The sequence below is a fragment of the Macaca fascicularis genome, chromosome 7 (genome assembly GCF_037993035.2).
Source record: "Macaca fascicularis isolate 582-1 chromosome 7, T2T-MFA8v1.1".
NCBI lineage: Eukaryota > Metazoa > Chordata > Mammalia > Primates > Cercopithecidae > Macaca > Macaca fascicularis.
This window is the reverse complement of record NC_088381.1, coordinates 131871350-131884274: the sequence shown is the minus strand read 5'-3', so window position 1 is coordinate 131884274 and position 12925 is coordinate 131871350. Positions and strand designations below refer to the sequence as shown.

General features: G+C 41.0%; 1 protein-coding gene across 12 annotated transcripts in view; it reads right to left on the bottom strand.

Annotated features, from left to right (window-relative positions):
* Positions 1 to 12925, bottom strand: part of SYNE2 (spectrin repeat containing nuclear envelope protein 2) — a 376210-nt gene that overhangs the window by 177893 nt on the left and 185392 nt on the right. For all 12 annotated transcript variants that reach the window (XM_065548888.1, XM_065548887.1, XM_005561459.4 and 9 more), the window contains exons 46-47: positions 2054 to 2209; positions 374 to 639 (exon numbers count right to left, since the gene is read on the bottom strand). In XM_065548888.1, the coding sequence (XP_065404960.1) occupies positions 374 to 639; positions 2054 to 2209 (422 nt within the window). The remainder of the gene's footprint in view (positions 1 to 373; positions 640 to 2053; positions 2210 to 12925) is intronic.

Below are 12925 nucleotides of genomic sequence, written 5' to 3'. Positions count from 1 at the left end.
GAGCCCTTATAAAAGAGACTCCAGAGAGCTGCACAGCTCCTGCTACCATGTGAGGACACAGCTAAGACATGCCATCTGTGAACTGGCAGGCCCTCGTCAGACACTGAATCTTCTGCTGCCTTGATCTTGGACTTCCCACCCTCCAAGGCAGTGAGAAATGATTTTCCGCTTTTTTATAAGCCACTTAGTCTGCAGTATTTTGTTACAGCAGCCCAAACAAAGACAGCATCCATACGAAATAAATTTCCATACTGTGGTTTTAAAATCATAATATCCTTTCACAAAATAAACTCTTAAAACCCTGGGCCTGTCCAAGGTGGCAGATGGTTGTGCTTGAATAAAAAGAATACAAGTCCTAAATGCTTACACTTACACTTTTAGACTTTCCTTGTCCGTCAACAAGGCTTTCACGGAGGATTCAACTGCAGCGAGGTGTTCCTGAAAATCTCTGAGGAGACAATATTGGCTTTCTTTGTTTTTCTTTAAAGTAATAAGTGCCTGAAGCAAATTGTCCAAGTGCTGTGCCGAATATCCTATATTGTGAAGAACCAAGGCCCCAGTTTCTGTTTTGTTAAGACATTCCATTTGTTCCAGTGGCTTAATGGCTGCTTTCTTTGCTTCCAACTGGGTATATAATTCCTAAAAATAAGTCAAACAGATCAGTCAATAAACACTCACTTATTTATGCATTAATTCATTCATCTTCTTTCCTCTTTGAGATAACACACTCTATCTCAAGAAGAGGGTAACTCATTTGCACACAGGGTAACTAAAGTTGTAACCTTTAAAAATTATTGTTATTTTGTCACTCAGGCTGGAGTGCAGGGTGCAGTCATAGCTCACTGTAACCTAAAATTCCTGGGCTCAGGTCTCCCACCTCACCCTCCCACATAGCTAGGACTACAGGTGCATGTCACCACACCCAGATAATTTTTTTATTTTTATTTTTGTGGAGCCAAGAGTCTTGCTATATTGCCCAGGCTGGTCTTGAACTCCTGGCCTCAAACAGTCTTCCTAGCTCAGCCTCCCAAAGGACTGGGATGACAGGCATGAACCACCATATCCCTAATATTTAAAAGATTTTTATTCCCAAGAATCATGTTAAAATCTAGTCTAAAATTCACCATTGGTCCAACATTTAATGTAAATTAGATCACTCTATTATCTTAAAGAGTTCTGCAATATCTAAAGGGAGATTCATCTTAATTTTATTATTTACATACATCACCCATCTTTCCTATTTTAGATGCGTGTTAATTGCATGGATCGTTTATAGTTTGCTTCTTCTTTTTTTTTTTTTTTAGAGACAGGATCTCGCTCCATCATCTAGGCTGGAATGCAGTGCCACCATCTCACCTCACTGCAACCTTGAACTCCTGGGTTCAAGCGATCCTCCTGTCTCAGCCTCCTGAGTAGCTGAAACTACAGGCACACACCATCTTGCCTAAATAATTTTTGTATTTTTTTGATAGAGATGGGGTCTCACAATGTTGCCCAGGCTGGTCTCCAACTCCTAGACTCAGGCAATCCTCCGACCTCAGCCTCCCAAAGTGCTGGGATAACAGACATGAGCCACCATGTCTGGCTGCAGTTTCACTTTTTAAAATATGGCCATGTATTGGATTTTTAGATTACACAGCTGGAAGCCCATAAATACATAAACGTAACTATGTAAACACAGATGTAAAAACAAAGGTGGAGGAACCTCATCGCACTGATTGTTAGGAAAAATACATTTGTCAAAATCAGAAGAATATATACTTGTAAGAAAAGGAATGATGGCAAGTCAAAATCTCCAAATTTTGTCACTAAGTTTTTAGGAACTTTGTGAAACAGAAAGAAGACTAATGTTCATTAAACTCTTCTACTTTCTAAATGGAAAGATTTATACAACTTACTTAGTACATAATTATATAGTTACCAAATTGATCATCAGGCAAAGGTTAAATAAGACTTTTCACTCTGTACAAGCAAGTTTTTGGCAATTAAAATATATTGTATTGCACTGGATAAATGATGCAATCATGTTGTCAGTGTTTTTATGTTTCCATACCTCTATCTCTTCTAATTGTTCATTTCTTAACATAATATCTAATTCTAAAGGTTGATTTTGCAGCTCATTGACTTTCTGCTCATCGTCAGTGTTTTTCATGCTTTCTTGAGCATTGAGAGAAAGTTGTTTTGACATAATCACTTCCACAGCTGAATCCTGAAATATATAAAAAGATTAATTGCTGAATAGTCTACTTTCCAAATAAATACTGTTTATTTTTCTCTATGAAAACATTCCAGTTTCTTCTGTTTACTTGGATTTATAGACTTTAAAAGTATATTTGGGCACTATGAAATGTGATTTTTCCATATAATAATGCCTATGTTGGTATTACCCCAAGATGAAACCTTTTGTGATAAAGTAGTACAGGATATAGCATTGCTCAATTGTATATTGAAGCAAAATCTATAGTCTTAAAGACAGAAAAAATATATTTTTAAAAAACCCAAAAGTGTATGCTTTAGTGTTCACCAGGATACAGTGAGCAGGGCAAATAATAGGCATTTGTTGTTACCTACTGGTAGTTTAAAATAAGTGGCTAGATGGAGGTAACACCAAGGATTTGTGATATTAATTATAGTGACAGGAGGCAGTCAAATGCCTAGACAGATAGGGGCAAGTCCCCAGTGAAACCCCGCCTCCATGCCAAAGACAGTTTAAAGCCTGAAAGTCAAGCTACAAGTTAATTCCTAGGACGAACCGAAAACTTGTCCTCCTGTTTGGCACACTTTCCTCTGATTGATCCCCACCCTTCCCTCATTTTACATATACCTACCCTTTCCTAATGGGTTTTCTACACTGTTATGCTTTCCTTTGAGTGGAGTCTTCGCTTTAACCTTTTTCGCATAATTATAAACCAATCAGCACACACTCCCTATCCTGGGCTTATAAAGACACCAGAATCAGTTGGTAGAGGAGGAGATGGCCTGACTTCAGGGGAGAGACAACCTGACTTCAGGGAAGACAACCTGCCCTTCTCATCCCCCATTCAGCTCTCCTCTCCACTGAGAGCCATTTTCATCGCTCAATAAAATTCTTGGCCTTCACCATCTTTCAATCATCCACGTGACCTCATTCTTCTTGGATGCTGGACAAGAGCTTGGGACCCACCAAGCATGGGTACCCAGAAAGGCTGTCACACCGGCCCTTTGCCTTTGCAGGTGGAGGGCGGCTGCCCCACACGACGAGGCAAGGGGCCAGCTGAGCTACTAACACCACCATCTGCAGACAGCAGAACTAAAGGAGCGCCGTAATACCCCTTTCTAGGGCTTCAGGATCGTGGGCACCTCACTCAGGAGCCACTGCGTTCCCCTCAAGGTGACATGCCTGGTCTGGCCACAGGCCCCACACAGAGCTTGTTCCTGTCTTGGCACCCAGAGCAGCTGGCCAGATCCTATGCTCGCTTGCTCACACGCTCCCTCCTGCAAGGGGTTGAGCACAGTGGACCAAGTAGACGGGGCGCCCCTTTTACGAGTCTGGTGAAGGGGCCGAGAAAAATTCTGTATCATTAAGAATAAATTGACCAGCCACATGGCTCATGCCTATAATTCCAGCACTTTGGGAGGCCGAGGTAGGCGGATTGCTTGATCCCAGTCAAGGAGTTCACCATGGGCAACACGGTGAAACCCCATCTGTACAAAAAAAAACAAAAATTAGCTCAGTGTGGTGGCACGCATCTGCAGTCCCGCTACTCAGGAGGCTGAGGTGGGAGGATCACTTGTGCCCAGCAGGCTGAGTCTACAGTGAGCCATGATTGCGCCACTGCACTCCAGACTGGGTGACAGTGAGACCCTGTCTCAAAATCATTTTGATTTCAAAAAAAAGAAAGGATAAATTATGTCTTAAGCCAATCAGTAGTAATAATTCAAACCTAGGTAAGGCAGAACAAGTTATATATGAGGTAATTTGACCTTTTCTGAAAGCTTTAAGAACTTGAGGTTCTCAATAGGACACAGAGAGACAATGCATCTGCATTCACTTGCTTATTCTTTCAATAAATGTTTGTGGAGCCCTGAGATGTACAAAGCACCATGGCAGTAATTTTAAAAGATGTCCATAATTTTGCTAAGGCACTCGTTTTTATTTTCAGGTTACTTTATATACGAAAAATCATTTAATTGTGCTATATACTTTCATGTCCATAGAATCTTTGAGGTATCAAATTTGTGAATAAAACATGTCCACATCCCCAAATAAGGTAGAAATTGATGTCTTAAAAATACTCTCTAGATATATTGTAAGATGTTAACGATAGGGGAAACTGGGTGCAGGGGTGTAAAGGAACTTTTTGTATTATCTCTGCAACTTCTCTGTAACTGTAAAACTATTCTAAAATTAAAAGTTCATTTAAATAAAACAAATATTGTCAGGAGCTTCACCAGTTTTAACTGGAAAGAGAATTCCATTGTCCAGGGCTACTGGTTTTGAAGTACTTAATTGGCATTTAGCATAAGTCACTTCTTCTAAACGGCTGCAAATTACTGAAATAATTTTGTAAATTTCCTCAGGTTCCAACAAGGTATTGAGGGACACTGTGGTGAAAATCTACAGCTAGGGCAGCAGCATCTCACAGGGGAAAGATCCAGGAAGTCTATGAGAAGAGAGGTGCCACACCTCAGGTTTCACTGGCCAGTAGGTGCTTTCTGCCTATGAGCCAGTCCTATGAGCTAGATAGTTGTTTCCTTTCTATCTGATGGTTGCTATTTCCTAGAGGACCCCTAGAAATACATCCTGGGCCCCAGAGAACCTGCACTAAAAGCCTAGATACTGGACCTGAGGAACACTTTATCTGTTATTCTTCATCTACTAAGATTGCAGAGCCCTTAGTCTCTCTTATCTGATGATCCAGTACCTGAGGACTATGGTTACACAACAGAAAAGTGACATTTCTAACAACTGCCTTTAGTAGTCAGAAAAAGGATGCTCGAAAACCTGAAATTACCCCCAAAAGTTCAATTGTTTACCAACTCCCAAAGCCATGTTTCTAACTTGGCAGAAAAGCCAACAGAATCCCTTGAACTAATATTTCAAATGTAAAAGGTCCTTTGCTTGTGACAGAGAGGTTAGAACACAGACTCCACGTCCTGATAGGCTCCTGGAACGATTCTTTCATTACCAGGCGTCCTTTGCTCACCACCCTTTCCTCCATTTTAATTTTACTTTGCACGTTCATTTGAAACGTTTTATTTTAATAAGTAAAATATTTCATATGAACCTTAATAAAATATAACTGTATCAGTCCATTTGCACACTGCTGGTAAAGACATACCTGAGACTGGGCAATTTAAAAAAGAAAGAGGTTTCATTGGACTTACAGTTCCATGTGGCTGGGGAAGCCTCACAATCATGGCGGAAGGCAAGGAGTAAGTCACATCTTACATGAATGGCAGCAGGCAAAAAGAGAGAGGTTGTGTGGGCAAACTCCCGTTTTTTAAAACAATCAGATCTCATGAGACTCATTCACTATCACGAGAACGGCGCAGGAAAGATCCACCCCCATAATTCAATCACCTCCCACCAGGTTCCTCCCACGGCACGTGGGAATTGTGGGGCTTACAATTCAAGATGAGATTTGGGTGGGGGACACAGCCAAACCACATCATATTGCCGCTGGCCCCTCCAAATCTCATGTCCTCACATTTCAAAACCAATCACGCCTTCCCAACAGTGCCCCAAAATCTTAACTCATTTCAACATTAACCCAAAAGTCCACAGTTGAAAGTGTCATCTGAGACAAAGCAAGTCCCTTTGCCTATGAGCCTGTAAAATCAAAAGCAAGCTCGTTACTTCTTAGATATAATGTGGGTACAGGTATTTGTTAAATACAGCTGTTCCAAATGGGATGAATTGGCCAAAACAAAGGAGTTACGAGGCCCATGCAAGTCTGAAATTAAGCAGGGCAGTCAAATTTTAAAACACCAAAATGATCTCCTTTGACTCTAGGTCTCATATCCAGGTCATGCTGATGCAAGGGATGGGCTCCCATGGTCTTGGGCAGCTCTGCACCGGTGGCTTTGCAGGGTACAGCCTCCTTCCCGGCTGCTTTCATAAGCTGGCATTGAGTGTCTGCAGCTTTTCCAGGCAAATAGTGCAAGCTGTCAGTGGGTCTACCATCCTGGGGTCCGGAGGACAGTGGCATTTGCTCAGTGTGGTGGCATGTGTCTGTAGTCCCAGCTACTCAGGAGGCTGAGGTGGGAGGATCACTTGAGCCCAAGAGGCTGAGGCTACAGTGAGCCATGATTGCGTCACTGCACTAGGCTAGGTAACAGTGAGACCACTCTACTAGGTGGTGCCCCTGTAGGGACACTGTGTGGGGGCTCCGATCCCACATTTCCCTTCTGCACTACCCTAGCAGAGGTTCTCTGTGAGGGCCCCGCCCCTGCAGCAAACTTCTGTCTTGGCATCCAGGTGTTTCCATACATCTTCAGAAATCTAGGCAGAGGTTTGCAAACCTCAATTCTTGACTTCTGTGTACCCACAAGCTCAACGCCACGTGGAAGCTGCCAAGGCTTGGGGCTTGCACACTCTGAAGCCACAGCCCGAGCTGTTCCTTGGCTCCTTTTAGTCAAGGCTGGAGCACCTGAGACGCAGGGCACATGGTCCCTAGACGGTATACAGCAAAAGGACTCTGGGCCCAGCCCACAAAATCATTTTTTTTTTTCCACAGGCCTCTGGGCCTGTGATGGGAGGGGCTGCCGTGAAGACCTCTGACATGCCCTGGAGACATTTTCCTGTTGTCTTGGGGATCAGCATTCAGCTTGTTACTTATGCAAATTTCTTCAGCCTGCTTGAATTTCTCCTCAGAAAATGGGTTTTTGTTTTCTATCATATTGTCAGACTGCAAAATTTCCTAACTTTTATGCTCTGCTTCCTTTATAAAACTGAATGCCTTTAACAGCACCCAAGTCACCTCTTGAATGTTTTGTTGCTTAGCAATTTCTTCCACCAGATACCCTAAATCATCTCTCTCAAGTTCAAAGTTCCACAAATCTCTAGGGCAGGGACAAAATGCCACCAATCCCTTTGCTGAAACATAATGAGTCACCTTTGCTCCAGTTCCCAACAAGTTCCTCATCTCCATCTGAGACTACCTCAGCCTGGACCTTATTTCCATTTCACTATCAGGCTTTTGGTCAAAGTCATTCAACAAGTTTCTAGGAAGTTCCAAATTTTCCCACATTTTCCTGTCTTCTTCTGAGCCCTCCAAACTGTTCCAACCTCTACCTGTTACCCAGTTCCTAAGTCACTTCCAAATTTTCAGGTATCTTTTCAGCAATGCCCCACATTACTGGTACCAATTTATGGTATTAGTTTGTTTTCAGGGTACTGATAAAGACACACCCAAGACTGGGCAATTTAAAAAAGAAAGAGGTTTAATGGACTCACAGCTCCACATGGCTGGGGAAGCCTCACAGTCATGGTGGAAGGCAAGGAGGAACATTAGTCACATCTTATGTGGATGGTGGCACGCAAAAAGAGAGAGGCTATGCAGGCAAACTCCCATTTTTTAAAACCATCAGATCTCATGAGACTCATTCACTATCATGAAACAGCACAGGAAAGACCTGCCCCCCATAATTCAATTACCTCCCACCGGGTTCCTCCCATGACACATGGGAATTGTGGGAGTTACAATTCAGGATGAGATTTGGGTGGAGACACAGCCAAACCATATCATCAACAGACACATATTACTGACCACACAGATTTAAACTGATGTAATTTTCTGTATTAAAAAAAAAAAAAAATTAAAGCCCAATCTCTACTCCTTTTCATCTCTTCCTCTCCAGAACCAGCCACCAAAGTCTATACAACCATTTGTATACTTTCACTACACATGTTAGTATTCATATAACATTGCTTTATGTGTTTTTAATTCTTACTGAAATAGAATCATGGATGTATCATGTCATAACTTGTTTTTTTCCACTCAGCAGTATGTTTGGAGGTTTATCCATGTTAACAGATTATAAATCTAGTTCATTATACTGAATGAATGAAAATGAATTTTTCATCTGTTAGACTACTGTGGACAATAATATTGTTTCCACCTTTTCATATAATAGATAGTGCTGTGATATATACCCTTGTATGATTCTTCTTGTGCATGTGTGGAGTTCCGTAGGATATCTATGTAGAGTTAAAAATACTGGTAGTAATGTGCTCCCTTTGATTCTCAATAGAGAGTTATTGATTTATTCTCCACACTGACTTACTGTTTATATTCCTACCAGCATAGTGATAGAGTTCATATTTTCTTTTCTTTTTTTTTTTTAAGACAGGGTCTTGCTCTGTCACCCAAGCTGGAGTGCAGTGGTGTGAACATGGCTCACTGCAGCCTCAATCTCCTAGGTTCAAGTGATCCTCCTGTTTCAGCCTCCCAAGTTGTTGGGACTACAGGCACACATCACCACATCCAGCTAATTTTTAAAAATATTTTCTAGAGTTGGGGTCTTCCTTGCTGCTCAGCCTGGTCTTGAACTCCTGGGCTCAAGCAATCTTCCTGCCTCAGCCTCCCAAAGTGCTGGGATTACAGGCATGAGTCAGAGCGCCTGGCCTGAGCTACTCTTCATATGTTCATTGGACATACGAGTCCTAACTTCTGTGATTGCTTTTGCATATCCATTGTCCATTTTTTTGTGTTCTTAGTGATTTTTGGCTTTTTTTGTATTCTGGATGTTAATCTTCTAATAGTTACATGCATTGTCATTATCTTTCAGTAGATTGTCTTTAAACTTTGTGTATGATGTCTTGTGTTGAACAAGAGCTTGCCGGTTTTTTTTTTTTTTTAACTATTTTTGTTTTTTGAGACAGAGTCTCGCCCTGTTGCCCAGGCTGGAATGCAGTGGTGCCATCTCGGCTCACTGCAACCTCTGCCTCCCGGGTTCAAGCGATTCTCCTGCCCCAGCCTCCCAAGCAGCTGGGACTACAGGCATGCGCCACTACGCCCAGCTAACTTTTGTATTTTTAGTAGAGACGGGGTTTCACTATATTGGTCAGGCTGGTCTCGAACTCTTGACCTCGTGATCCACCCGCCTCGGCCTCCCAAAGTGCTGGGATTACAGGTGTGAGCCACCGCGCCCAGCCAAGAGCCTGCTGTTTTAATCTAGTGAAAATTTATCTCTCTTTTCCTATTGAAGCTTGTGGTTTTAGGGCCTGTTTAACAAAGTCTTCTACGCCCCAAGATCACAAACATGTTCTTTCATATTCTCTTGTAAAGATTTACATTTTTTCTCTTCACATTTAAGCTTTTCTTTAATATATTTTGTTTGAAGTTTGACATAGGTAAACTTTCAGTCTTTGTCTCAAAATGTATTTTGCCTCATTCTAGAATGATAATTCAGCCAGGCTGACAGTTACTTTCTCCTAGGTTGACAGCTCCTTGAAGATCTCATTTGTGCTTTCTGACTTTCCATATTGAGAAATTTATTATTGACATACTTGTTTTATTAGAGGTCATCTTTTTTCTCTAGTTGCCTTTAAGATTCTTCTTTTTGGCCCTGGTGTTTTACTATTTTAACTACAATGCTTTTAGATAAGAGTTTATTTTTATTTAGTCTGTTCAAGGCTCTCTGTTCTTGAAACAAGATTTATATTTTTGCTCAATTTTGGAAAATTCTAAGTTTTGCCTTTCCTCCAATCTCTCTATTCTCTCCTTCTAAAGCTCTTGTCAGAAATGTGTTCAATCATTGCAGTATAGCCTCTGGCTCTCTTAAAATTCCTTCCTATCTTCTGTCATATATATGACATACATATGTATATACATACACACACATATATGTATATACATACATATACATATATACACACATATATACATATATACGTATATACACATACACATATATACACATGTGTATATACACACATACACACACTTTTTTTAAACCTCACCTCTACAGTAGGGGGTACATCTCTTTATAGATGATGGATTTTGTGATAATTTTCTCAGTCATATATTCTAAGTCTCTTCAGACTATGTCAAATTTGCTGCTTAATTTGTCCAGAACAATCTGCATTTAATGACTTTTTTGGTTGTTTGGTGGAAGTCCCTTATGATTCCTCAAAGTACGGTATTCTTTCCCTTTGATTTCAATTTCTTTTTTTAATCACTAATCATTTTAAACACATTATGGTAAAATATCTTTCAGATTGCTGCATTATCTCACTTTCTTACGGTATTTTCTCATTTGATGTGATGAGTACTCCTCCTTGTGGTAGAGTGTTCCTTTGTGTTATTTACTTATTTATTCATTCATTCTTACTAATTATTTGTTATCAGACTTTCTTCTTTTAACGTACTTGTGGGAATCTCTTTGGCCTGACTGGTAGGTAGGTAGGTAGACAGACACACAGATTAGAGACTGACTGTCATGTTAATTTCTTGGCTAGACCTGCTCCACAATGCAAATTAGTATAAACTCAGACTCAAAACCTGCTTAAGATGTAGGGTTGATTGAGGTTTCTCATGCAAGACCTCTTATTTCTATATGTAACTGGAAAAAGAAGCTTCCTAGTCCTTTCTCCGACTTGAGATTTTCCTGGTCTACTTTTCCCCAGAGGTACAAGCTTTCAAGGGCCCGTGTCTATTCTGGAGTATCTACCAATGCACAGCCTCTCATGGAGCCCTTATAAATTCTAAGCCCCTGGACACCTAATTCTTTCCCTTCTCCCTGCTCCTGAAATTTCTCTATTTAAAAAAGAAATTATGGTTAGCATAAACTCCAAGACAAAGTATAATTTTAAACAGTGTACTAAAGCATACATACTGAGCTTCTGAGCATAAATAAAATGTTGAAAGTTAATAATAAATTTAAAGTGGAAAATGACCATTCTATCAAAGCATGGCTGGGTTACATGGCCAACAATGTTTACTCTTTTTTTCCAAATGTTGCTTTTTTTAAACACGTATCTTTCCTTTCATTTGGGTCTGTTTGGAAAGGAATAGGAGGTGAGAAGAATATCATCAACTCCTCCTAAGGGCAAGACCAAGACATTTTCATCTTTATATCCCCTGACTCACAAAGTAAACATTCCACTTCAGCATTGAAAACACTGAGCTCTAAATGACTGAGCATGGTCTCCAGCTTGGCTAACATGTTAGCACAGTCACAAGGGGCAAGTCAGTGACAGCTTCACTATCCCTTTTCCCATTCAGGGGCTACAGCCCATGGCTGTGGTAACTTTGTGACAGGCAGAAACCTAAATCCAATACTTGTAACCTGGCAACAATGGGGCAGAGTGTCATACCAGCTCTAAAGGATGTATTTCTTTCTTCTCTACAGCTTTACAATATAAAGCAGTGAAAAACAACTCTTTGCATAAGCATACATCATCACCATTAGAGACAAAACCAAAAGCCAGATCAACACAGTCTCAGAGGCTGCCAGTTTCTCTTAGTATAACATCTAAAATGTTAATGTGACCCGTAAGGCACAGCCAGCCACACCTATCTCTCGGGCCTCATCTCTGTCACTCTCCTCTGCCATCTGCCTCTATGTTGTAGCCACGGTGCTCCTAGTCAGCTTCCGAAATTCCTCACGCTCTGCCCCACCAAAAGAGGAACAGTATTTCTGTCAAAAATGCTCTCCACACCCAGCCCTGAGCTCTGTTAACTCCAACTGACACTTCCAGTCTCTCTTCCAACGCTGCTTCCTGGGAGCTCTCTCTGACACCGCAGTGTAGGTCAGATTTCTTGGTAAAAGACTATCATGGAACTAGGTTCCTTCCTTCGGTTCCCGTAATTAGATTTTCATTGGGATAATTAGTTGATTAATGTGTATCCCCCATCTAGATTAGAAGCTCTATGAGAACAGAGACCATGTCTATGTGGGGATGCTATTCACTGCCTCATTCAATGAATTTAAACTGAGCAGATGTACAGAAGAATTGAAACCAGAAAATTTAAACCAGAATAAGAATTTTACTCAGTCATCCATTTCCAATTTAAATAGTATATTTGTCTTTGGCCTGCAGGTGACTGGGGAAAAAAATTTAAAAAATTTTTTTTAAATGTGTGGGTTATAGAGTAAAATGGAAAGAAACTGAGGGTCTGTCAATGTAGCAGCTGTTGACCAGACATCTGTCAAGAATGATACAAACAGGGTGGCCAGGGGTGGTGGTTCATGCCCGTAATCCCAGCGCTTTGGGAGGCCAAGGTGGAAGGGAGGATTGCCTTAGCCCAGGAGTTTGAGACCTGCCTGGGCAACATGGCAAAACCCCGTCTCTACCAAAAATACAAAATTAGCTGGTGTGGTGGTACACACCTGTGATCCCAGCGACTTAGGAGGCAGGTGGGGAGGATCGTTTGAGTCCAGGAGGCAGAGGTTGCAGTGAGCCAAGATGGCGCCACTGCACTCCAGCCTGGGCGACAGAGGGAGACCCTTTCTCCAAACAAACAAACAAACAAACAAACAAACAAACAAACAAAAAAGAATGATAGAACAGGGTTTGGCTGGGCTGAAAGAGTGGAGAAAGTTGAAAACATTCTTAGAATAGGGGAGTTGATTTTTTAAGTTAAAGAAGAAAAAGAGGAAAAAGAAAGTTTGAAACAAATGCCAGGATTTGTATTCAAATGGGACAAGGTATCCATGAGAACTCAATAAAGAGTCCACTGAGGTCAGTCAGCACATTAGCCTATTAAAGGCTTTAAAAGGTCACACAGTAAAGAAAACCTATTTGAATTTGTTTAACCCTACATTCCTCAAACTTTTTTGGATCTGAATTTTCCACTCATATAACACATTTTGTAAAATGAAATAGTAAAGTTCTGAGCATCAGACTGAAGATAGATAGGATGCCTTCAAGACTACTCTGGGCAACATAGTAAGACTGGGTCTCTACAAAAAAAAAAAAACAAAAATTAGCTGGGCA